This window comes from Lutra lutra, chromosome 4 (assembly GCF_902655055.1).
Source record: "Lutra lutra chromosome 4, mLutLut1.2, whole genome shotgun sequence".
Taxonomy (NCBI): Eukaryota; Metazoa; Chordata; class Mammalia; order Carnivora; family Mustelidae; genus Lutra; species Lutra lutra.
Genome location: NC_062281.1, coordinates 132,109,754 through 132,134,636, shown reverse-complemented (window position 1 = coordinate 132,134,636; position 24,883 = coordinate 132,109,754). Strand labels below are relative to the sequence as shown.

At 35.6% G+C, this 24,883-nt stretch overlaps 2 protein-coding genes across 27 annotated transcripts in view; one reads left to right on the top strand and one right to left on the bottom strand.

The window, feature by feature from the left end:
* Positions 1 to 16,311, top strand: part of NEXN (nexilin F-actin binding protein) — a 50,653-nt gene extending 34,342 nt beyond the window's left edge. For 5 of the 7 annotated variants that reach the window (XM_047726206.1, XM_047726205.1, XM_047726202.1 and 2 more), the window contains 6 exons: positions 2,967 to 3,155; positions 7,979 to 8,176; positions 11,171 to 11,392; positions 14,524 to 14,709; positions 14,943 to 15,303; positions 15,394 to 16,311. In XM_047726206.1, the coding sequence (XP_047582162.1) occupies positions 2,967 to 3,155; positions 7,979 to 8,176; positions 11,171 to 11,392; positions 14,524 to 14,709; positions 14,943 to 15,303; positions 15,394 to 15,407 (1,170 nt within the window). In that variant the 3' untranslated portion in view covers positions 15,408 to 16,311. Of the gene's footprint in view, positions 1 to 2,966; positions 3,156 to 7,978; positions 8,177 to 11,170; positions 11,393 to 14,523; positions 14,710 to 14,942 lie in introns of all 7 variants that reach the window. The other 2 variants (XM_047726208.1, XM_047726204.1) reach the window with 1 other exon arrangement.
* A 42-nt stretch (positions 16,312 to 16,353) lies between these two features.
* FUBP1 (far upstream element binding protein 1) overlaps positions 16,354 to 24,883 on the bottom strand; it is a 34,301-nt gene continuing 25,771 nt past the window's right edge. For 6 of the 20 annotated variants that reach the window (XM_047726190.1, XM_047726193.1, XM_047726195.1 and 3 more), the window contains 3 exons: positions 21,478 to 21,623; positions 18,858 to 18,904; positions 16,354 to 17,913 (listed from right to left, as the gene is read on the bottom strand). In XM_047726190.1, the coding sequence (XP_047582146.1) occupies positions 17,883 to 17,913; positions 18,858 to 18,904; positions 21,478 to 21,623 (224 nt within the window). In that variant the 3' untranslated portion in view covers positions 16,354 to 17,882. Of the gene's footprint in view, positions 19,877 to 20,734; positions 21,102 to 21,477; positions 21,624 to 21,703; positions 21,764 to 24,883 lie in introns of those variants that run through there. The other 14 variants (XM_047726185.1, XM_047726187.1, XM_047726186.1 and 11 more) reach the window with 10 other exon arrangements.

The window sequence follows — 24,883 nt, the reverse complement described above, 5'->3', positions numbered from 1 at the left end:
TAAAACAAATATATATAAAAAATGTATTTTAAAAATATATATAACATATATATTTTTAAGATTTTAAGTTTTATTATATTACCTTTATATTCAACGTGGGGCTTGAACCCACAAACCTGAGATCAAGGGGCGCCTGGGTGGCTCAGTGGGTTAAAGCCTCTGCCTTCGGCTCAGGTCATGATTCCAGGGTTCTGGGATTGAGCCCCGCATCAGGTTCTCTGCTCGGCAGGAAACCTGCTTCCTCCTCTCTCTCTGCCTGCCTCTCTGCCTACTTGTGATCTCTGTCTGTCAAATAAGTAAATAAAATCTTTAAAAAAATTTTAAAGGGGCGCCTGGGTGGCTCAGTGGGTTAAGCCGCTGCCTTCGGCTCAGGTCATGATCTCAGGGTCCTGGGATCGAGCCCCGCGTCGGGCTTTCTGCTCAGCGGGGAACCTGCTTCCTCCTCTCTCTCTGCCTGCCTCTCTGCCTACTTGTGATTTCTCTCTGTCAGATAAATGAATAAAATCTTAAAAAAAATAAATAAATAAATAAATAAATTTAAAAAAAATATTAAAAAAACTGCTTGCAAAAACAAAACAAAACAAAACCTGAGATCAAGAGTTGCACGCTCCACCAACTGAGCCAGCAGGTGCCCCTATAACATATATATTTATATATAATGATATATAACCTATAAATTATATTTTTATACATGTTACATAAATGTTACATATAAAATATTTACTATTAGGGAAGGAAGCTGGCTTTAGATAAAATTCATTCCTATAAATTAAAGGAGATTTTCTAGATAAAAAGTTCTGATTTTGAAACTGTACATTTTTCCTATATAAAATGCATCTGTATTATTTTCTAGTTTCCCTTAATGGGACATTTTACCAAATATGCTTTAAATTTTTTCTTTTAAAGATTTTATTTGACAGAGATAGTGAGAGAGGGAACATAAGCTGGGGGAGTGGGTGAGGGAGAAGCAGGCTTCCCACAGAGCAGGGAGCCCGATGCAGGGCTTGATCCCAGGACTGTGGGATCATGACCTGAGCCAGAGGCAGAAGCTTAACAACTGAGCCACCCACGCGCCCCTATGCTTTTTAAATTTTTATTTTTATATTATAAATCATCATAAATATGCAAAATAGTCAATGAGCCTGGTTTCTCTTTATCTTTAGTTCAGCCTTTAGTGTATTTAATGACAGGGTATAGCACATGCATACTTTCAAGTCTAGTTGTAAATGTACACTTAGTTTTGGTCCAGTTTTGAACATAACAAAATGTTTCCTATGGAATACGCAGTTTATCATATAAGGTATATCAATATGTGTGTGCATGTGTGTGTAAGTATAGAGTGTAGTGGTTAAGAGCATAGCTTCTGGATTCATGTATCTGGATTCACACTGCCTGGATTCACATATCTACTGTTTATTAAGTGTGTAACAGAGACAAGGTATTCAACCCCCCTATGTCTTACTTTCTTATATGTAAAATGGTGAAAATAATTGTCTACTTCTTAAATTGTTAAGTGAGTTAATACAGAAAGCAGTTAAAGTAATGTCTAGCATCTAATAAGTGCTATAAAATGTTAACAGTTATATTAATGACTATATCAATAAAAAATAAAATTGAAATAAGAAAATACTGATTCTAAATCTCATACAAATTTTAAAAATTTTAATGGAATCTCTATAATTTTTTAAAAGTTTAGAATTTCTTCATCAACTTTCATTAATGTTCTAAGGACTATCTACAAAAGTTAAATTCTATAGACATTTGTTTGAAAATGTTATTACTTTTGGGTAATTATAATGTATAATACACGTACACTTAGCTATCAGTGGTGGTCAATTTTGTCAAGAGAAAATAGAAATATCAATTAAATCATAAACTTCAATAAATAATATTTAACTATAATTTTAACTATAAAATGATAAAATTTGAATTTTATAAAAAATAGTACTAGGTAGGGGCGCCTGGGTGGCTCAGTGGGTTAAGCCGCTGCCTTCGGCTCAGGTCATGATCCCAGGTCCTGGGTTCGAGCCCCACATCGGGCTTTCTGCTCAGCAGGGAGCCTGCTTCCTCCTCTCTCTCTGCCTGCCTCTTTGCTTACTTGTGATTTCTTTCTGTCAAATAAATAAATAAAATCTTTAAAAAAAAAATAGTACTAGGCAATCTTTTATCTGATTAGAATAAAGGAAAGTACCATAGTTCATAGTAAAATACCCATGAAAATTACAAAATGAGAACTTTATTTTACTACAGAAGAGACTCTCTATAGGTATACTTGAAGCATAGTAAGTATACACACACATATTTTATGTTTTGTTCTGAGAGAGTTTTTTTTTTTAAGAATTTTTACTTATTTATTTGACTGAGAGAGAGCACAAGAAGAGAGAACAGCAGAGGGAGAGGGAGAAGCAGGCAGCCTGATGCGGGGCTTGATCCCAGGTTGCCACAGTTCTGAGAGAGTTTTAATAGAACTCATAAATGAGCCCTTAAATTTTTTCAAGCACTCCATATCTCTATTTAAAAATTTGACTTTCTGGGGCGCCTGGGTGGCTCAGTGGGTTAAAGCCTCTGCCTTTGGCTCAGGTCATGATCCCAGGGTCCTGGGATCGAGCCCCGCATCAGGGTCTCTGCTCAGCAGGGAGCCTGCTTCCTCCTCTCTCTCTGCCCGCCTCTCTGTCAACTTGTGATCTCTCTCTCTGTCAAATAAATAAATAAAATCTTTAAAAGGAAAAAAAAAATTGACTTTCTTGGGAACTGTTATTTAACTTGAGTACATCTTTATTTGGAATTTCTCCAAATTTGAATACTTTATCAGATAAGACATTATAAAGGAAGGGGATTTTGATCAAATATATTAAAGGCAAGAAAATATTTTTGTGTGAGGTGGCCGACTCTGTGTCTTTTCATTGATAATTCATTCCTGCCTTTGATGAATTGCAGTTCTTAGTAATGAGTTGTTTCTTCGTTAGGTGAATGAAGAGGAGGAAAACCAAGACACAGAAAAAATTTTAAAAGATTACCGCCCTGGTAAACTCAAACTCAGTTTTGAAGAAATAGAAAGACAGAGGAGAGAAGATGAAAAAAGGAAAGCAGAAGAAGAAGCCAGGAGGAGAATAGAGGAAGAAAAGAAGGCGTTTGCTGAAGCAAGAAGAAGCATGGTAAGATAGAATGTAACTGGAGAATGCCATTATGATTCAGCTTTTTAAAGAGTATATTAAGATGGGGTGCCTGGCTGGCTCAATCAGTAGAGTATGCAACTCGTGGGGTTGTGAGTTTGAGCCCCATGTTGGGTATAGAGATTACTTTAAAATTTTTAAAATTTGGGTGCTTGGGTGGCACAGTCAGTTAATTGTCCATCTCTTGGTTTCAGCTCAGGTTGTGATCTTGGGGTCTTGAAATCGAGCCCTGTGTCAGGTTCCACGCTCAGCACAGAGTGCTTGAGACTCCCTCTGCTCCTTCCTCCTGTGCACACACACACACACTCTCTCTCTCTCTCTCTTAAATAAACAAACCTTAAGGGGCACCTGGGCAGCTCAGTGGGTTAACTCCTCTGCCTAGCTCAGGTCACGATCCCGCAGTCCTGGGATCAAGCCCTGCATTGTGCTCTCTACTTGGTGGGGAGCCTACTTCTCCCCACCCTCCCCTGCTTCTCTGCCTACTTATGATCTCTGTCTCTCAAATAAATAAATAAAATATTTTAAAAAAATAAACCTTAAAATTTTTTTAATTTAAAAAGAATAAAAAATAGCAAATGTTAAGAAAAATAATTAAACTTTGGAGAATATTATTCCTGGAATCTGTCCAAAGTAGAGATAGCAAATAAGCTTTAAAGTCTCCTATGGCATTAACACCAGTCAGTTAAAAATGTTTGCTTCAGTGTAATGTTGAGAAGGTTCTCGACATTAAGTTAAGTTGCTGTGCCTGGCTTAGAGGATTGAGTATTATCTTCCTTCTCTGGGAAGGCATGTTTTCCAGAAGTATCTAAGCAGGGAGTTTCCTACTCTACCTTTCCTTCCATTCTCTCTATTCTTCTTTCCCTTCCCACGTTTCTTCCTTCCCTTGATCTCTCCCTCCTTCCTCCCTTTCCTTCTTTCATTTCACCTTCTATCCCATCCAGTACATATGAAATGACCAAAGGCATTTAATCACAATTATTTAATTCTCCGAAATGCTCACCCATCAACTTCTGGGTGATTGCTACCAAACTTAATTCTGTCACAAAGTTACACACCCTATGCCACTTTAATGTTTGCAAAATGTACAGTTATCTCACAACTATTTTCAAGCAAGTTGACTTGTAAAGGCTGTATCTCCTTCTTGAAACATTTTTAAGTAGGCTCAACACCCAACATGGGGCTTGAACTCACAACCCAAAGATCAAGCATGGCAGGCTCTACCAATTGAAACATTTCATTTGGTTTCAGTGATATCATGACCTGGTTTTCTTCCTTTGTCTGGGGGAGCTTCAGGCACATATATCCACATGTTTATTTAGCTTCATCACCCACCCTAGATGCTCAAATCAGAAAGTTGGGAGCCTTAAAGATGCCACCTTCTCATTCATGCCTCACATCCAGTCATTCACTAAGTCTCTCATTCATTCTACCTTCTAAATCACTCTAAAAATCAATCAGTTTTCCCCCTCATTTCCATTGTTGTTATCCCTTGCTTGGGTTACCTATCTCCTCACACATCAGTTACCTCTAGCCTCAAACCAACTCCTGTTTAACTTGCTTTCTTGCCTATTATCCACTCTTCTTTGTAAAGACAAGAGTTCTCTTTCTCACTCTCTCCTCTTTCTTTCAAGTAAATGTGTTATTGGGTCTCCTGGGTGGCTCAGTTGTTAAGCGGCTGCCTTTGGCTCAGGTCATGATCCCAGAGTCCTGGGATCAAGCCCCACATCAGGCTCCTTGCTCAATAGGAAGCCTGCTTCACCCTCTCCCCCTACTTGTGTTCCCTCTCTCACGGTCTCTCTGTCAAATAAATAATTGAAATCTTTAAAAAAAAAAAAAAAGTAAATGTGTTACTATTTTGCTTAAAAATTTTCCACTTCCGGGGCGCCTGGGTGGCGCAGTGGGTTAAAGCCTCTGCCTTCGACTCAGGTCATGATCTCAGGGTCCTGGGATCGAGCCCCGCATCGGGCTCTCTGCTCAGTGGGGAGCCTGCTTCCTCCTCTCTCTCTCTGCCTGCCTCTCTGCCTACTTGTGATCTCTGTCAAAAAAAAAAAAAAATTCCACTTCCCTTAAGCAAAAATCTAAAAATTTTAAATCTAAAAAAATTTTTAAACAAATTTCTTGGGGCACCTGGGTGGCTTGGGGGGTTAAGCCTCTGCCTTCGGCTCAGGTCATAGTCTCAGTGTCCTGGGATTGAGTCCTGCATCCGGCACCCTGCTCAGTGGGGAGCCTGCTTCTCCTTCTCTCTCTGCCTGCAAATAAATAAAATCTTAAAACAAAACAAAACAAAACAAATTTCTTTATAATATTGCGCAAGTGTTTTTTTCCCCGACTCATGTCTTGATTCTTCCTTAATCTGCCATCTTTGTTCCGGACATATGAAAATTTTCCCAATTTCTTCAAAATACTGTGCTGTCATCCAGCTCTAGACTTCATAAATGCCGAATGAAGCATGTCCCTTTTTGCTTTCCCTATGCTCTGCTGTCTTTTCTTCATATTTTCTGTTTCTTCTGGGAAGCCTTTCCTGAGAACACAAGTTCCAAAGACTTTCTTGTATGCATTCTTATAGCATTTAGTACTCCCCTGGCATAGGACTCATGCTTTATTATTATTGCTTTTAGCTGTCGTGCACACCCCTGAGGCTGAGACTGTTCATCAGGCATGTGGCACAAAGCATTCTAGCATAACGAATTTCCTATAAATGTTTGTGGAGTATATTAAAAACTATCTTTTAAAAAAATAATTAACTTATTTACTTGCTCAGTAAATGCTACCCTGACACGGCGCTTGAACTGATAACCTCAAGATCAAGAGTTGCATCTCTACTGACTGAGCCAGCCAGGGGCCCCTTAAAACTATCTTGTGTGTGTTACTAGGTAATCCTTGACTCACAGATGATTTCTGCACAGAAACTCCACAAACATTGTGACGGTACTTAATTTTTGGAGAATAAGCAGGTTCAGAAGAGATAGACAAGAAGTAGCTGTGAAGATCAGGAGATCAAGTCCCAGGGGCAGATTTTTAGGCTGAAACTGCCATGATTCATTAGTAGAAAAAGTGCAGGGAAGGAAAACTACATTAAACCGAAACTCTAGTTTCCTAGAGATATTTCTGTATCAGGAAAGAGAAACGTTTCCCTTCATTTATGTTGTTTTCTTATCCAGGGCCATATTTTAATTTTGTATTACAGCTCAGTTAGCTCATATATTAATAAAAAATTTGGGCAATCATATAAACATTGTTTCTGAGTCAAACTTATTCTTCAGTAAAACCTGTCATATATAAAACTTGGAACAAATAAATAATTACTCTTTGCCCTTTTATTACCCTGTGTCTTCTTTAGCCACAGGGTCACAATTCAGGCCAGAGGTTTATTTTCTACTTTCAGGGGATAGAAAAACAGAATTAGGCAATTGCTTTTCATGGTAAAATGTATTCCAGTCAGCGATTTAAAAACCGAAGTTTCTATTTGCAATTTAGGGATTGCCTTTATTACAGGGAATGATAATGTAATAATAAAACTGCCATTGGGGGAGGCCTGGGTGGCTCAGTTGGTTAAGCTACTGCCTTCGGTTTGGGTCATGATCCCAGGGTCCTGGGATCAAGTCCCACATGGGCTCCCTACTCAGCGGGGAGCCTGCTTCTCCCTCTGCCTCTGCCCCTCCTCCCTGCTCATGCTCTCTCTTTTTCTCTCTCTGACAAATAAATAAAATCTTAAAAAAAACCCTTCCTATTGGGAACTTATCACTGGGTATCAGGCACACTATCAGTGTTTGATTCTCATGACAACTATATGAAAAGTCATCACAGAAAGGGAAACTCACACAGGCTGGATAAATTGCCCAAGGTCACAACTTAGACATGTAATTTGTGAAATTACAAAAAGATAATCTAAATCATAATTTATCATTTTATTAGACTTTTGAAGGTTTGAATCCCACCTTTGCCACTTAGTATTTGTGTTGACTTTGGAAAAGTTACTTTTCAGTGCCTCAGTTTCTTGTCTATAAAATGGAGGATATTAGTAATATCTACTTCATAGGATTATAGGATTAAATAAGTCAATACATGTAAAGTGCTTAGTATTTTACATGGCAGCTCTAAGTAAGTATTAACTATTATTATTTAATTAACTAGACAGTAAATAAATTAGTAAGAAAATTACAGCATTAAGAGTGATTTTTACTTGATTATGAAAGAATCATGATGGGCTATCTAATTCATTCAGACAAAACCATGATTTAATGGAAATGCTCTATTTTAATTAGGAGAATGGAAATAAATTATAATTCAATTAAAAGTGTTCTTAGTATCAGAAAAAAAATTTTTTTTAAAAGATTTTATTTATTTATTTGACAGAGATCACAAGTAGACAGAGAGGCAGAGAGAGAGGGAAGCAGGCTCCCTGCTGAGCAGAGAGCCCGATGCGGGACTTGATCCCAGGACCCTGAGATCATGACCTGAGCCGAAGGCAGCAGCTCAACCCACTGAGCCACCCAGGCACCCCAGAAAATTTTAATATCTAATTCAAATTACTCGTAGTACAGAGGATTTCTTTGTGTTCACTGGAAAGGAAAAGAGATGGTCACCATTTCCTCTGTAACCACAAAATACTGTAGTGTTTATATTTTCTAGTAATTACTCCCTTGTTTATTGTTTTATACTTTTGAAGAGATTTAGGTCTCCAAATTTTTAGTTCAGTGTGAAGCCTTTCTACTCAAGTGATTACAGTTTCTAAAAAAAGAAAAAAAATTCCTCTTTAGTTTGTGTAATTTTGGCAAAAGTAATGAAAGAATTATTTTAAATAGGTATTAGATGATGACTTCCCAGAGATGTACAAAACCATTTCTCAAGAATCTCTTACACCGGGAAAACTGGAAATTAATTTTGAAGAATTATTAAAACAAAAAATGGAAGAAGAAAAGCGACGAACAGAGGAGGAAAGGAAGCATAAGCTAGAGATGGAAAAACAGGAATTTGAACAACTGAGACAAGAAATGGGAGAGGTGAGATTCTATATTCTCCAAATATTTATTAATATAAGTATTTTACAAGTAGTATCTTACAATAACTTTTTAAGTATTATTATTCACATAAAGGACACTCAGCATACTGGGGCGTCTGGGTGGCTCAGTGGGTTAAGCCTCTGCCTTTGGCTCAGGTCATGATTTCAGGGTCCTGGGATTGAGTCCCGCATCAGGCTCTCTGCTCAGCGGGGAGCCTGCTCCCCCCACCCGACCCGTCTCTATCTACTCTCTGTCTACTTGTGATCTCTCTCTCTCTGTCAAATAAATAAATAAAATCTTTAAAAAAAAAAAAAGACACAGCATATTAGGCACTTGGTACAAGTTTTGGCATAGTTATGAGCACTTTCTAGCTTGCTATAACTCTGCTTCTTCTTTACTAGGTTAAAACATATATAATTGCATGTGACTTAGATATTACTATAGTATCTTAAATAAATATTTCTTCTTATATACTTCATAATTACATGGTTACATTATGATGGAGAACTTTCCCTAAAGAGCTTAATATGCCCATTTATATTTATTCTCTTTGAAATAAAACTGATTAGTCAAATAAAATTACAAGAGAACTATGGATACTAATAGAGACATCAGTTCGCAAGTCTTTGAATGATTTTATTTTACTAAATTAGAAGATAGAACTCTCATAAATATCTTAATATGATTTCCCTAGTATTGAAGTGAAATACATAAATATATATATAGACTGTACAGACTATATAAATATATATATAGACTGTACAGTTAAATATATATATAGACTGTACAGTCTATATATATATTAATATATATATATATATAGGCTATACAGCATCAGCTTCATAGGTATACAACTTGTGCCCTCCCAGGACCTTATGCTTAGACAGGCAGTGCATAAGGTTTGGTGTTCTAGGGTTGCCATCTTGATTTTTAATGTAAAAATTTAAAGTAAAATTTAAAAATTAAAATTTAATTAAAACTGCAATCCCCTTATCTTTGAATTTGTGTGTTAGTGAAAGCTGATTGGACAATGGAGCATGTGCTAGACTTTGAGCCATGGTGCTCTCAAACCTCCTGCTGTCCCTTGCCTCTCTGTGGTGCATTCTCAACCTTTTTCCACCTCCTGATGCTGCTAGGCCCCGTCTAAACACTTCCTTCCCACAGCGGACACTCTCCATCTGGATGGCCACTTGTGTAGGCAGAAAAGAGGGATAGAAAAAGGGACCAGCATTCCACTGTCACCCTCGGCCTCTCTGATTTGTGGGGGGTCTTTTCGCAGCAACATGAACAGGGTCAGGGATCAGCACACAGCCCAGTGACTTGGGATGAAACGAGCAGTGGTTGTCCCAGACTCAAACTAGCAGTGACGCAGCATGTTTGACAGGCAGTTTGGTGGGGACCTCTTGCTAACTCCTGATCTAGGAACTGAATGGGATCCTATGCAGAGGTTGCGATCTCTTAGAATGTGCCTCTTACATAATGGGTTGGGGCAGTGGGCCTGTGGGGATATTTACTTCCTTGCCCCAGACATCAAGAGACTATAAATACTATAGATAGGTAATAATAAAATATCATGAATATGCTGTAGGAAAGTATTCCAAGGTCTAGCCTTAAAATTCTTAAAAGAACATAATAGCATTTACTTTATAAAGGATGCTGAAAATGAATTGTCTAGAAAAACTTCTAAATTAGATTTATATTTGTTCAATCATTAATTTTCACCAGAATGATTTGGGAACCAGTGACAGGAGGTACATAACAAATTTGTTAGGTTTCTGGTATTATAGGAATTGTATGTTTTCACCCACATAGACTAAAAAAGTGAAGGTAATATAAAGGAATGTTTTCTTTTTCCCCTTTGGTTGAACCAAGAAATTAAGCCTCATGTCATATCATCCACTGTGACCCCACCTCTGCACCTTCTTTCCCCTTCCCTGCTACCCTCTCCCCACACCTAGAATTCTAGGCCTTCTCCAGGAAAAGTACACCAGGAATAACAGCATTTTTTTTTTTTTACCACTTTATATAGTGAGATTTGGGTTTAATGTTAAGAAGAATACAAAGAACTAGTAATAAATTATGAAAAGCCAAAGGAGTTTCCAAAGGAAACCAGAATAAAAAGTATTTAAGATCAAATGGTTTAAAGAACTGGAGCCCAATTTTGGTGGACTCCTTTTCTGTCTTAGCAGAATATAAAACTGAGAATAGAAGTGATAGGTATTGAATATAGGGATTTTCCCAGACAGTAGTGTAGAAAGACTTCATTCAGTTAACTTGAGTATTAAGAGTGATATTTAACTTAATAGACTATCATCAAAACAAAAATAGGAGGAATTTTAGGATACTCTGGCTCTATATAGAGATAAAAAAAAATCATGTCCAGGGTTTTGACAAGGCAAAAGGCCACATGGTATCAAAGTCATAACTAGAACTTGTATCTGACTCTTAGCCCACTGTTCTTACAATTATAGTTCTTCTTCCTCTAAACATGGATTTTCCTACGGTTCCTAGTAAAAGCTAATCTTGATATGCATGTTTTAGTTTTAGGAGGTTATCATGAAATATTAAATGAAGTTTTGAGCCATTATTCCATAATGAAGTATTTTAAAAAGATGTTATCTAAAGTCTTAAATTTGTAGCATTACTTTTAATCAGTAAATTTAGGCATTGTATTTAGGGAACAGGTTGTTTTTTATTTTTGGCTTCAAATAAGAAATGAACAAATTTTGGAAGGTTTATTGTACAAACTAATTTTCTGGTATTTAGTATATAAAAATTTATTTTTGGGGGGCGTCTGGGTGGCTCAGTGCGTTAAAGCCTCTGCCTTCAGCTCAGGTCATGATCCCAGGGTCCTGGGATTGAGCCCTGCATCAGGCTCTCTGCTCAGCAGGGAGCCTACTTCCCCCTCTTTGTCTGCCTCTCTGCCTACTTGTGATCTTCTCTCTCTGTGTCAAATAAATAAAATCTTTTAAAAAAATTTTATTTTTTTTGAAGGAAGAGGAAGAACATGAAACCTTTGAATTGAGTAGAGAATATGAAGAATTAATCAAACTGAAAAGAAGTGGCTCTATTCAAGCCAAAAATCTAAAAAGCAAGTTTGAAAAGATTGGACAACTGTCTGAAAAAGAAATACAGAAAAAGATAGAAGAAGAACGAGCAAGAAGGAGAGCAATTGACCTCGAAATTAAAGAGCGAGAAGCAGAAAACTTTCATGAGGTATACTATATTTAAGAGTTACGGTATAGTAATTATGATGAGCTTAAAAGAAATGTAACATTGACTTTGAAGTAAGTTTTGGTACTTAAAATTAACCATAGTTATATATAATAATCTGAGAACTAAATAGCAAAAGCACATTAAGATCTCAAGAGGCTTTGAAAGATTGCCTCGGGGGGCGCCTAGGTGGCTCAGTGGGTTAAGCCGCTGCCTTTGGCTCGGGTCATGATCTCAGGGTCCTGGGATCGAGCCCCGCATCGGGCTCTCTGCTCAGCAGGGAGCCTGCTTCCTCCTCTCTCTCTGCCTGCCTCTCTGCCTGCTTGTGATCTCTCTCTGTCGAATAAATAAATAAAATCTTAAAAAAAAAAGATTGCCTTGGTTTAGCATTGTTTCAAAATGGGTTTTATCAGAATTAAATAGCCTATAGTGAACATCAAGTAGTTCACTCTGGAAAAAGTTTTAAAATATTTATAGCACAGGATGCCTGAGTGGCTCAGTTAAGTGTCTGCCTTCGGCTCAGGTCATGATCCCAGGGTGCTGGCATTGAGTCCTGAGATGGGCTACTTGCTCAGTGGCGAGCCTCTTCTTTCTCCCTCTCCCTGTCACTCCCCTTGCTTGTACTGACAAGTAAATAAATAAAATCTTTAAAAAATATATTTATGGCACAAATTTTAGTTTGACTCCTTAGATCAGTATACAAATAGGTTAAAATAAACTCCAGAGATTATTCATACTTACTTTTTATTTAGGGATAAGGCCAATAAAGCTTAATGACCTGCTCAAAGTCATGCCAACAATTCAGTGGCAGAACCTAAATTAGAATTCAGAGGACATGAATTTGAAGTACCTCCAAATGTTAAAAAGGCAATTACTAGATGACCCATAATGTTCCTTCCAGCCCAAGGTCTAGTTCCAGGATTATGAATATTGCTTTAAATAGGATCTGGAGAACTTTTTCTGCCAGAATTGCCATTTTATAATACTTAACAGCATTTAACTTATGTTTTTCTAGCAATGAATTTTCATCAAATAATTCAACTAGTAAAGCAGGTGTGGGAAGTTGGGCAGTCCTTCAGAGGAGTCTGTGAGTTAGAAGATAGAATCAAGAAATTATGTGCAAATTCTTGGATCTGTAAGTAGTTCATTATTATTGAAGCAAACAGACTGTAAAGAATAGCAAAGGATAATGATGAAGATGATGCAAGCACAAACAAGATGGCCATGCAAGGTCTTAGATGCCATGTTAGGGAACTTTGCTTTATTATTCATAGAAGAGATTTTTTTTTAAGATTTTATTTATTCATTTGACAGAGATCACAAGTAGGCAGAGAGGCAGGCAGAGAGGAGGAAGCAGGCTCCCTGCTGAGCAGAGAGCCCAATGCAGGGCTCGATTCCAGGATCCTGGGATCATGACCTGAGCCGAAAGCAGAGGCTTCAACCCACTGAGCCACACAGGTGCCCCCACTGAAGAGATTTTTAAAATATGAAGTGATATTGTCAAATAGGCATCTTTATACATAGATCATACTTAAGCTAAAGATGGTTTTAGATTAATGCATTAAAAAATTATTTTAATGCCTACTACGTTCCAGGGACTGTTTTGGATACTGGGACTACTACATTGGTAAATAAACCTACAATCTTTGCTCATATTGTGTTTAGAATCTAACAGGGAGGTTAGGAAACAAAATAGTAAGTAAAAAGTATGTAAAAGCTATGGAAATTAACAATGTAGGGTACTGTTTTTTATAGGATGGTCAGAGAAGGCTTGATGAGGATTTGAAAAAGGGATTGAATGGAGAAAATAGAATGTAGGATATGAAACTAATGACTTGGGGATGGTGATGGAGATGAGAGGAAGAGGAATTAAAATGGGTATACACGAACATAGATAATATGGGAATAAAGAGTTTGGAAGGAAAAGAAATCACAAGTTTAGACAAAAGGAGATGCTATGGAACATCAGATATTCATCAATGAAGTTGATATGCATTTTAGAAAGATTTATTTATTTTTGAGAAGCGTGGGGGAAGGGGAGAGGGAGAGGGAGAGAAACTTCAGCAGACTCCATGCTAAGCCGAGTCCAAAGCAGCTCAGGGTCATGAGCCTGAGATCATGACCTGAAATGAAACCAAGTTGGTCACTTAACTGACTGCACTACCCAAGTGCCCTGAAGCTGATATGGATTTGAACTCTGTGTGACATACACTAAACCTGGAGGACTTGGGGCCTGGGCTGGTAGGAAATAATTTTGTCATTGCCAAAAGCAAATGCTATTGCTAACAGCTTCTATGTTGGGCCTTGTGTTGTTTTGGGTACATGAAAGTGAATATAATGTGCCTTCAAAAAGTTCAGCCTAATGAGATGTAGGAAAATAATTATAACTTTAGCTTTAAGTGTTAAAATAGGAGTTATATATTTAATGTTATGGGATCAAATAAGATGGAATCAATAATTGTATGAGAGGTTTAACAGTGCTGAGATTACATTTAAGCTGTAAGTGAGAAGGTTGAATAAAACTTAGAAGCATTCTAATTAGAGGGATGAGTGCCCCTTTATAACCTTTACATGAAGATTGTAAAAACTTATCTGGGGAATGGAAATTTTGCTCAAAGGCATGATTCATAGCATAATGGATGGTAAAGTTGGAAAAGTAGTAGCTAGCTAATACTGGGTGTTTTTAATCTTGCAGGAATTATGATCTGGGAACAATGTTAACAATTAGTTTCTGGACAGAGTGATGAAGGGCTTGTAGTTTTGAAGAATCCTGGGTTCATGGAGAATGCACTAAAAGACAGGGATAAGGCATGAAGTTAGCATGCAGGGAGAAAAATGGACCCAACTTTTTTTTTTTTAATATTTTATTTATTTGACAGAGAGAGAGATCACAAGTAGGCAGAGAGGCAGGCCACTGGGAGGAAAGGGTTGTCAGGAGACGTATTCAAATAAAACTTCTTTTCCAAATTAGGGGATAGTGAAAATCTTTACATCCAAGCATAGCACAAATATGTAAACCAAACATGGCTAATTATTTTGTTCCTATAAATGACAACTTCATTAACTATTAATGTTTAGCTCTTGTTGGTTTCTAGAAAACAAGCAATTCTTATTCTTGGCCCCCTTTCATAAAGGAAGAAGATGTTGATGTCAAGCCTGCAAAAAAAAGTGAGGCCCCATTTACTCATAAAGTGAATATGAAAGCTAGATTTGAACAAATGGCCAAGGCAAGAGAAGAAGAAGAACAAAGAAGAATTGAAGAGCAAAAGTTATTACGGATGCAGTTTGAACAAAAGGAAATTGATGCAGCACTACAAAAGGTACCAGGCTTACATAATCTTTATTTTTCAAATATGCTCTTAGAATTTTGTGGGATTAAAAATAATTTAATAGCTTTCAAGTCAGTGGACTGTTTTGTAAAGTACACATTGTATTAGGCATAGTTTCATGGTCTTTGGGAAGCAAAAACCCATTTACACATGAAATTCTATCACTAAAACATTACTGAATTGCTACTTTAAATGCCAACTTGAATGCACTTATTTTAATATAGAAAAGAGAAGACGAAGAGGAAGAAGACGGTGGTAGCATCATGAATGGTTCCACTATTGAGGATGAGGAACAAACGAGATCAGGAGCTCCGTGGTTCAAGAAGCCTCTAAAAAACACCTCGGTTGTAGATAGTGAGCCAGTTAGATTTACTGTTAAAGTAACAGGAGAACCCAAACCAGAAATTACATGGTGGTTTGAAGGAGAAATACTACAGGATGGAGAAGACTACCAATATATTGAAAGAGGAGAAACTTATTGCCTTTATTTACCAGAAACGTTCCCAGAAGATGAAGGAGAATATATGTGTAAAGCAGTCAACAACAAAGGCTCTGCAGCTAGTACCTGTATTCTTACAATTGAAAGTAAGAATTAATCACAATCTAGAATTTTTATTCTATTTAATTATTTTTTTCCTTTAAAAAAAAAATCACTTTTCTTCTTCTCTTTTTTAGCGGACGACTACTAGCTCCCCTTCCCTCTCCCTGGAACTTTCTCTCTCCCCCTCCTCCCCCTTTCTTACTACATCATGTTTTCTGTGGCGGGGCCAAAATGGAAACCAGAAGTGCCACTATGTTGACTTTTTATTCCTTTTCATAATAGTCTTCAAAACACAAGCTCATCTAAAGAATACCTTCTTCCTTTCCAAATCACCAGATTCATCACCTTATTAAATGCAGAAGTTAATTTGTATCTAATGGGGCAAAGTGGAAATTTTACTCAATTATTCTAAGTTTACAGTAGTAATATTTTAAAAATATTATTTTGCATGAAAGAATGTCTTTTATGAGCTATTTATACCTAAAGTTAGTCCAAAGTAACAGAGACTTAATGAATTTGGAACCTAGCAATTTGAGTTTTCCTTAATACATCATTCCCTTGTTGTTGTTTCAAAGTCTTTCTGAAGCAGATAAGGGGAAGGGGTACCATTCCTTTCAAGGGAAAGGGGGAGCATGGAGAACAAAACTAAGACTTTCAAGAAACAACTGTCAGAGAAAATTTAATGGAAACCACTGCCTATATAGAGTTCTGAGTGTTGAGAACAAATATTAACATGTACTTTCAAATGTGTGTAATATATATTCAAATTTACAAAGCAAATTTATGTTGTGACCTTGCCTGACAAATTATATTTTAGTGAGAAAACTTTGTATCAGTAGTTTATGCAGGAGAAAACACTTTTAACATATGGACAGTTTCAAGATCTAAGAGGAAAAAAAAATGGCACACTCTTCAATTTTAAAATCTGTTCTTTGAGTTTGTAAATAATTAACTACCATGTTCTATTACCAAGTTGTTTTATATTTTAGTTTTCTGGAAGACAATTTTATTTTACAATGTAAACTCAATAAAGTAACTTCCGTATTAAAAAACAGTCTTTCAATATTTTAGAAAAGAAACAAAACACTCCTTTATAATATTGATCAATGTACATTTATTTTTTTATTGAGGAAACCATAATCAATACAAAATTACAGCAATCATGTGCCCTTTTACATACAATGTCATTAAAGAAACTCTAAACCACAGTTTGTAAAGTATTCAATTTACCTCAAGTCCAAGCTGCATCTCCCTAAGACACTGTTCCCATCACAGTAGCCATTTTAAGCCAATCTTCTTTTTACACACGGGTAGTTTCTGTAGAGAACACTTTTCTCAGGACGAAAATGCATCGAGCATGCATAAGAAAAAATATATATATATATGCGCAAATACATTTAAGAGTTTCTATAGGGCTATCATTGAAGAAAATAAAACCTTGGGATTTGCTTCTTAAAAGCACCAGTTTAAAAAATCCCTCAGAAATTTATACTGTGGCAAGAAAACTCAAGTGACTAAACAAAAAATAAGGTTATTTTCAGAGTCAAAATTATCTTTAGGTATTGTTAAAATACATTTTAAAATGAGGCAGAATTTTCAGAAAATAAAAAGACATCCTCATTGATCATTTCTACATCCTTATTCTGGACAACAGATGTTTGCAGGTAGAGCTGGTTCTCCTGGCAGAGTATTCAAACAAATGTTATCACTTCTGCATATATTCCTATTTCCCTCTTAAGGTACTCTGCTACTCCTACCCAAACCCACCCTTATGAATTAACTACCAAGGTGCTTGGCTAAGGAAATATTTTATAATGTTTATAAACAACTAGTATTAAATCTCTAGTTTTAGTATTAAAACCATTTTCATTAATTAAAAGTAAAAGTATACTTTTCATTTTTAAAAGAAACATGAAACCATAAGAATTCTACGTTTCACCACACTAAAATATCTTTTAAAAAACGAAACACACTGTCAAGTTTTTTTTAAGTGCTAAATAAAATAAATCAGTTCAATTTCAATCTAAACATTGTTTCTACCACTCCTAACATCCATTGCATTCAAGTCAACTGGCTCACCTTTTCTGCTTTCCATTTATTTCATGGTTAAGATTAGCGCCATTTTAAAAAAATGCAGTATCAGTGAAGGCTTACGGTAATGAATAAAAAAAACTCTCGAGATAGAAACAATGCCCCGAAATCTATTAGCATTCATCTATATTTTATAAAAATGCAAACTACGACTAACCAAAACTTGACAGGCTCTTTAGTTTCAAAGAGCTCCTTTATATTACCATTCTTAACATACCTATCATCTATTAAAACAATACATACACACACATAAATGTGGTGCAGTAACTACATAACTTACAAAATTTAACAGTTCATGGAACATTTAAGATCAAGCGAATAGCACTTTAAAATGAAAAGTGATCAAAAGCAGGTACATTACACCCTATACCATATTATGTATGGGAATACATTTCATATTTTTCAATTATGATTTGCCAATTTTACCTTCTACATTGAGCCCTTCTATGGTCCATGCTCATCGGCTCACCAATGGCATACACTCAAAGGATTCCTCTTTATGGGTAACTATCTCAGGACCTGATTTTATGAGCTATGATTTGGTGCTTGCAGCATCTTCAGCACTGTGTGTGAAAATGAAGGCAGTATTTTTGAATATTTTTCTTTGTTGCAGAGATAAGCAGGAGTTTTTAAAAAGGATCAGCACATTTTAGAAACTGAATAAACAAAACTGATATGATGCTGCTTTAATACATTCATCTAACTCAAAATATGTACCAGTTAAAATCATTTATAAGAACACAAACATTTTAAACTGGCAAAAATTAAAATAAATGCAGCGTCAGTTATTAAAATATTATAAATCAGAAAAATACTGGTTGCTATACAGATTATGAAAGGTTATTTGCTATACAGTTAACATTTCACTGATGCACATGCCTTAACAAAAACATACTGCCAGTATTCCTTATAAATTTTTCCTTTTTTCAGTGTATAAAAAAATTATGAAAACTGAATTGTCTAAAAAAAAAAAAGTCAAATAATAAAACTTTGACCCATAATGTCCTTACTGAATTATTATACTTCAAGAATAAGACAAAAAGAAAGACTCCATAGTTTTGGAGGGCAAAGAAAATGTCCTGTCAATCAGAAAAAGACTGTGAAGGCTGTTGAAGTTTCTAATCAAGTGATTTCCTAAATCTAGAAAACTATGTAATTGCTCTTTCTTAATTTTAACAATCCTTCTATAGTTGGGAAAAGATTATAAAAAGTTTGGATGTAGTTCAATTACAGCAGCAATCTACTCATCATTTTTCTTTTTTTCATTAAAAACAAAAAAACAAAAACAAAAACACACAAAAAAACCCCCAAAAACCATTACCCAGAAATGTAAACAGTTGTTTGAACAACTTACAGACTTTCCACTGAAATGGTAGCATAAATAACAAAATACATTTTGGGGAAGCAGTAGCAGATTGCTTTTGAATTACACAAGCACAAAAACCTCACAGGGACAACATTAATGTACTGAAATATTTATTTATATATGTCCTTAGGTTGTGCTTACCTGTTGCTTTTTGCAGCAGAACCTAAGGTGGAAGGTCTGGGAAGGCACTGTGAAGTATAAATAATTGCACTGTTTGCAATTAATAAAGATTTTAAACCTTAAATGAATCAAAATCAACAGCCTCCAATTTGTGAGTTATGAAACTGAATCCAACTGAGCTATTTCTTCAGTTTAATTAATAAATGCACCACTTTCCTAAAAGGTCATCTATAAAACAGTATCATGCAAAATACTGAAATTGTTCATGTCAATAACCCTACTCTTAAAGATAACACATAACTAACTCCTTAACTATTAAACTTGAAACTAGAACTACATATCCGTATCTAAATAAGGGCAAGGGAAGTCACTCCAGGTTCTATGAAACAATCAAAAACATTTCAAAATATCTATAATGAACTGAACTGCTATCTTCTACCCTATAAGTAATCTCAACATTTATGTCCTTGTACATCTCCCTTAATATTCAGAACAACTGGTGCTCCCCACCAATGAAAGAATTAATATATATTTATGAAATGGTGTTAAACTGCTACATTGCTTAATATTTGCAAACTGAAAACCACTTCTGTCTGATACATTTCAAGTCTTTCATATTAATATAGAAGATATGCATACTGTACACTGAAAAACAATATTTTTAGGAGCACCAATGAGTAATACTATTCAATTTTAATGATCAGTTTTCTTTAGCTATAGCTAAAGCATATCAAAAATACTTACCCATTAAGCTCACTTAAAAAAAAAATACAGACCTATGTATTATTCTATGTTAAATTAAGAAGCAGTTATGGTTTTCCAAGATATCAGCACTGTATTCCAACATAATATTCACACAAAGTATGGCATTTACATTATGTGGAACATTGACAAAAAGATACTGTTGCAGTTCATCAATTTGTCATTCTGATGTACTTACAGTGCAATGCTCCTTGAAGGAACACAATCAAGGATGATACACAGCACAGTCCTCCTCACCCCTACAGAGCTAGTTCTATACTGGCTGGATCAAACCTGCACTTCAACAGACAATGGCAAGACAGACTGTATTTGCATGTAGTCTAATATATTAATATGCAAAGAGCCAACAAATATGCAAAGAGTAAACAATGGATTTCAACAAAATATCAGAACTTCAGCATGAGTGTTATAGAGTAATAAAGTGATTTCAAGTACATAAAAAATTAAGTTGATTCAATGATTGGACTTGTGCATTTACAAAACAAAGCTTATCTATACTGCAAAAAGAAAAAAAAAAAAGGAAAAAGCTTGAACATTTCCATACCCCAATAATGTTTCAATGGCAGATGCACTGTAGCTATACTTTTTGCATACTATTCACTTTTCTACCCTAAATTTAAAAAGAAACACACTAATATTGTATACATTGAAAGTTTCTTTACATGAAAAAACTTCTTATTCAACTACTCATACTCACTATCCGAAAACTGTTTAAAATTAGTTATGCTGAAACAGTCTTGGAAATCAAGTAATTATTAAATTAAGAACAGAAAGGTTAACTGTTATAGCAGCAGTACAGATCTGAAACAGTGGTCATGTATAAAAGGAAATTTCACTGTTAATTCAATGGAAGTATGCCAAAAGATCATTGTACACACATGCAGGTTTTAATCCAACAGAAGGGAAAAAAAATGAAGATATCAGGATTACTTGTGCTGAAACAGCCAAATACAATAAATGGAAAAGATCCTCCAATCTACTACTATACTGCAAGGGGGAAAAAACATGCCAGTGTTTAAAAACTCAATTAATATTTCATGGGGAAAGCTTATATATTTGTGTATATGTATCTTAATTTATCATTGCTAAGAAATTATGAATCCTTTAAATACCCACATATCCAACTTACCGACACAGGAGGTTTCATATCATTTATTGTAAAGCACAAAACAGGCATTTTAAAAGTGAAAGTATACATTGAAAAAGTACATTTATATCACAAAGCATTGACCACATAATAGTTGCAAATACATTTGCTGGAATGTGTACATCTACACTAAATACTAAAAACAAACCAATTTTCATTTCTACACAGAAATATTAACCTCCTATCAGTAGTGATAGATATTTTGTACATTTTCAAAAAAAAAAAAAAAAACACTATTTTAAACCAAAAACAAATTAAGATCTTCATCAAGTCGTCTGCATCCATATATTTAACAAAGGTTTTTTTCCCCCACACAATGAAGCAAATACTGTATTGTCCACTTCTTATTATTGGCCCTGTGCAGAAGAGATACATAAGAAATACACAAAAAGTTAAAGAAAATCCTTTAAATGGAGCTAACTCAGGAGTGAATCCTTTAAGAAAGAAAAACTGGTTAATATAAATGGTGGTGGCTTCTTGCATGATTTGCAAATCCCTGGGGGAAAAAAATTTATTTTTAAAATCAAAGGCATTGTAGAAATATTCAGCACTCAGATGCCAGAAAGCATTTATAAAAAACAAACAAAAACCCAAACAATACACCAAGGTACTTCATTTAGTTATGCTATGCCAGATAAAAATTAAAAAGGCAAACATAATCCCAGACAAAACAGTAAACATGCAGAAAACATGATTGGATCAGAAATCAATACATTAGCAAGTTTAGTATACCTGAGGTGCTGGAGGATGCTGTGGCATTCCCTGGGGACTTGTCTGGGCATAGTAGGCTGCTTGTTGTCTATAGTACTCAGCCCAGGCTGCACTATAATCTGGCTGACCACCTGGTGGAGCACCAGTAGGAGCAGGAACCGCTTGACCTTTGAGAAAACAGAACAACTTTGTTGCTGTAACCACAATTAAAAGCCCAAAAGAATCTCATTTCTAATAAAAACAATACCTTGCTTCTTGTAATATTCCTCCCAAGCTTTTGAATAATCTTGTGTCTGCCCTTGTTGACCTAAAAAAAACCCCCTAAATTTTAATACAAAATTATATCCACTGTAAGTACAGGTTATAAAGACAAGCACAGAGGGTCAGAATTGCTCCTGTTTTATTTTATATATTCATTAGTGTCCTATTTTATTTTAAATAGTTATTAGAAAACGATTCTTATAATTAAAAAAAATCAGAATGCTGTTTCTTTTTGCCTTATATTAATCATTAACTTTTAGTTCTAGAGTATGACTATCAATAAAAAACAAAATCGAAACCATCCACATAGTTTTAACTAGGAAAGGAGAAGATTTAAGTATCTTAAATCAATGCAAACTTTGAAAATTAATGTTCTAAAATGAGTTTGGAAAGTACTTCAAGTAAGCAATCTATGGTACCCTGGTACTGATGCTGGGCACAGGAATGGGAAAAACCTTTATTTCTTTGTCTTATTCATTTGGATGTTACACTATAGGTTTTAAATAAAATGTAAATCCTTAATGGAGAAAAAGAACATTTTTGAGAACAAAAAAACCCCACCTGAAAGCTATTAAATATTTTATTTTTTTAAGATCTTGTCAAGATTTTTGTTTCCTGATTAGTAACCTATAACCTGTATGTACAAAGACTAATCTTCAAGATACCTTTTAATAAGATGTTAAGAGTTGCAATACAATGTATTCAAATCACAACAAAATTATATTAAAAGTAACCTGACAATTACTGAAGAGGCTCAAAGCAATAGTGACCAAACATTAAACCCACAGCTTTCATGAGCAGCTTTTTCTAGGCAGTGTAACTTCTGAATTTAGAGACTAAAGAGACTTAACAACCTAAATATACTCACAAAACTAAAATTCGCTCCGGATTAAAAAAAACTTAGCAAAACTCACACACACAGCAACAAAAGACACTTTCCTAACAATCAAGGAAATTTAAATATGGTGTGTACATTGATAATATTACTGAAATAATCTAAGTCTGCAACTTAACTTTGTAAAGGCTTAGGCACAATAAATACGTACGCACACACAGACACAATGTACATACGGTAAGCTTTTAAGAAGTGTTGAATTTGAGTGGAAAATATAAATATGGGTGTTTGCTGTACTATTTTCCAGTTTTCTGAAGGTATAAAATTTTTGAAATAAAAAGGTGGTGAGAAAGAACACGTGTTTTCTTATTTAGCTCCTTTGAGAATTTTATTTAGCCTGTAATTACTTGACCTGATGAATTATGGCTAGACAAAAAATACTGAAGCACAGACACAAAGAAAGCTCTTTTTATGTTTTGCTGGATATTGCCAACAAGGTTAACTTTATATAGTTGCAGAAATTAGTGTCTATCAGCATCACAAAACTGGCTGAATAGAAGCAATTAAGTAAGAGAATTTTAACATTTATGAGTAACTTTAAAAACCCAAGAAAAACCTCCCTTCTATAAATAACAACAGAGAAAGCCCATGTAATACAAACAAAATTCTTATTTTTGCTTTTCCTAATTCTCTTCAAAGAGGAACTGAGTTTAACATACTGATCCTATGAGGAGACACTAAATTAAAGCAAATCTGAAACAGGGTTCAATGACAACTGCCAAATACCCCAGATTATCAACAGTAATAAAACTACACAAACTATACACCTGAAAACCTGCTGATTTAAGGCCAAACTTGGTTAAGACACCAACAATTTTTACTTTGGGTTTACAAAAAGGAACTGATCACTGTCAAGATACTCATTTTAGAGGCAAAATAATGTAAGATGGTAGAAACAGGGAGACACATTAAGAAAATTCATCAAACTCAAATGTTCCCTACCCTCCCCTCAACTCAAGTATTTCTGTGGAAAGTGAAAGGTAAACATGTTAGACTCTAAGGAAAACAAACACTTGGTAAGACGTAACCACCTCACACTCCAATCTTGAAGGTGTCCAAAGAAAAACTCAACTCATGCCTCCAATCTGAGGGACAAATGTGATTTATCTTGCCCTGCAGAAAGTAACCGAAGAACTCTTCCTATCTACTTCAGACTTGGCTATCTCCTAGCCTTTTGTGCCTCTCTGCCCTTTTTACGAATGTCCTTAGCTTGCTCCCTTTATCCTTAGGTTCAAAAACTGTTTTGAGGCCAGACAGTTTTAGTTTATGCTTTAGAACACTATTTAATATTTACATATAAGTTTACAATATGTAAGAGGTTTTACTTTCTTTCATTTTTTTTTTTTTAAAGATTTTTTATTTATTTGACAGAGAGAGAGATCACAAGTAGGCAGAGAGGCAGGCGAGGGGCAGGGGGAGGCTCCCTGCTGAGCAGAGAGCCCAGATGTGGGGCTTGATCCCAGGACCCTGATATCATGACCTGGTTTTACTTTCATTTTACTCAAGAAATGAGACTTGGTCTAGAGTTCATATATAACATTCTATTATTACAGCTCAACACTCTAAATTATCTCTCTAAACACCTGCATCTTTCCCACAACCACTTTTTCCCTACCACTCACCCTCCACCACCCATCCCCCTGGGCCTTTACCCATTAAGGTATCACACACCAAAGCTGACAGTCTACCATATCAGTGTTTAACACTGTAAGGGCCTTCCTCAACTCTCAGCTTTTCCAAAAATGCCTTCACTATCCCTCTTCCGAAGGGTAACTGCCAGTCTCTACTTTGAAATCCTGTTTCATCTCTTTAGGGTATTTACTTATTACAAAAGTTTCCTTCATTCTAGCTTCAAAAATACCTACCCTTCCATGTTGGCTGCCATTCCTTAGTAAGACTTAAAATTTCCTTCATTAACTCTCTATAATCTCATCTTTATGACTTTCTCTCCTAAATTCTGATGGTGTTAATCCTAGGAAATTCAGGGGCACCTGGGTAGCTCAGTGGGTTGGGCCTCCGCCTTCAGCTCAGGTCATGATCTCAGGTTCCTAGGATCAAGCCCCACATTGGGCTCTCTGCTTAGCAGGGAGCCTGCTTCCCCCTCTCTCTCTCTGCCTGCCTCTCTCCCTACTTGTGATCTCTCTCTGTCAAATAAATAAGATCTTCAAAAAAAAAAAAAATCCTAGGAAATTCAGACTTAAAAACTTAACTCCTGTTTCAAGAGGCTTATTTACTCATAAGCAAACAATGAAAAATTTATAGTATTAGTAT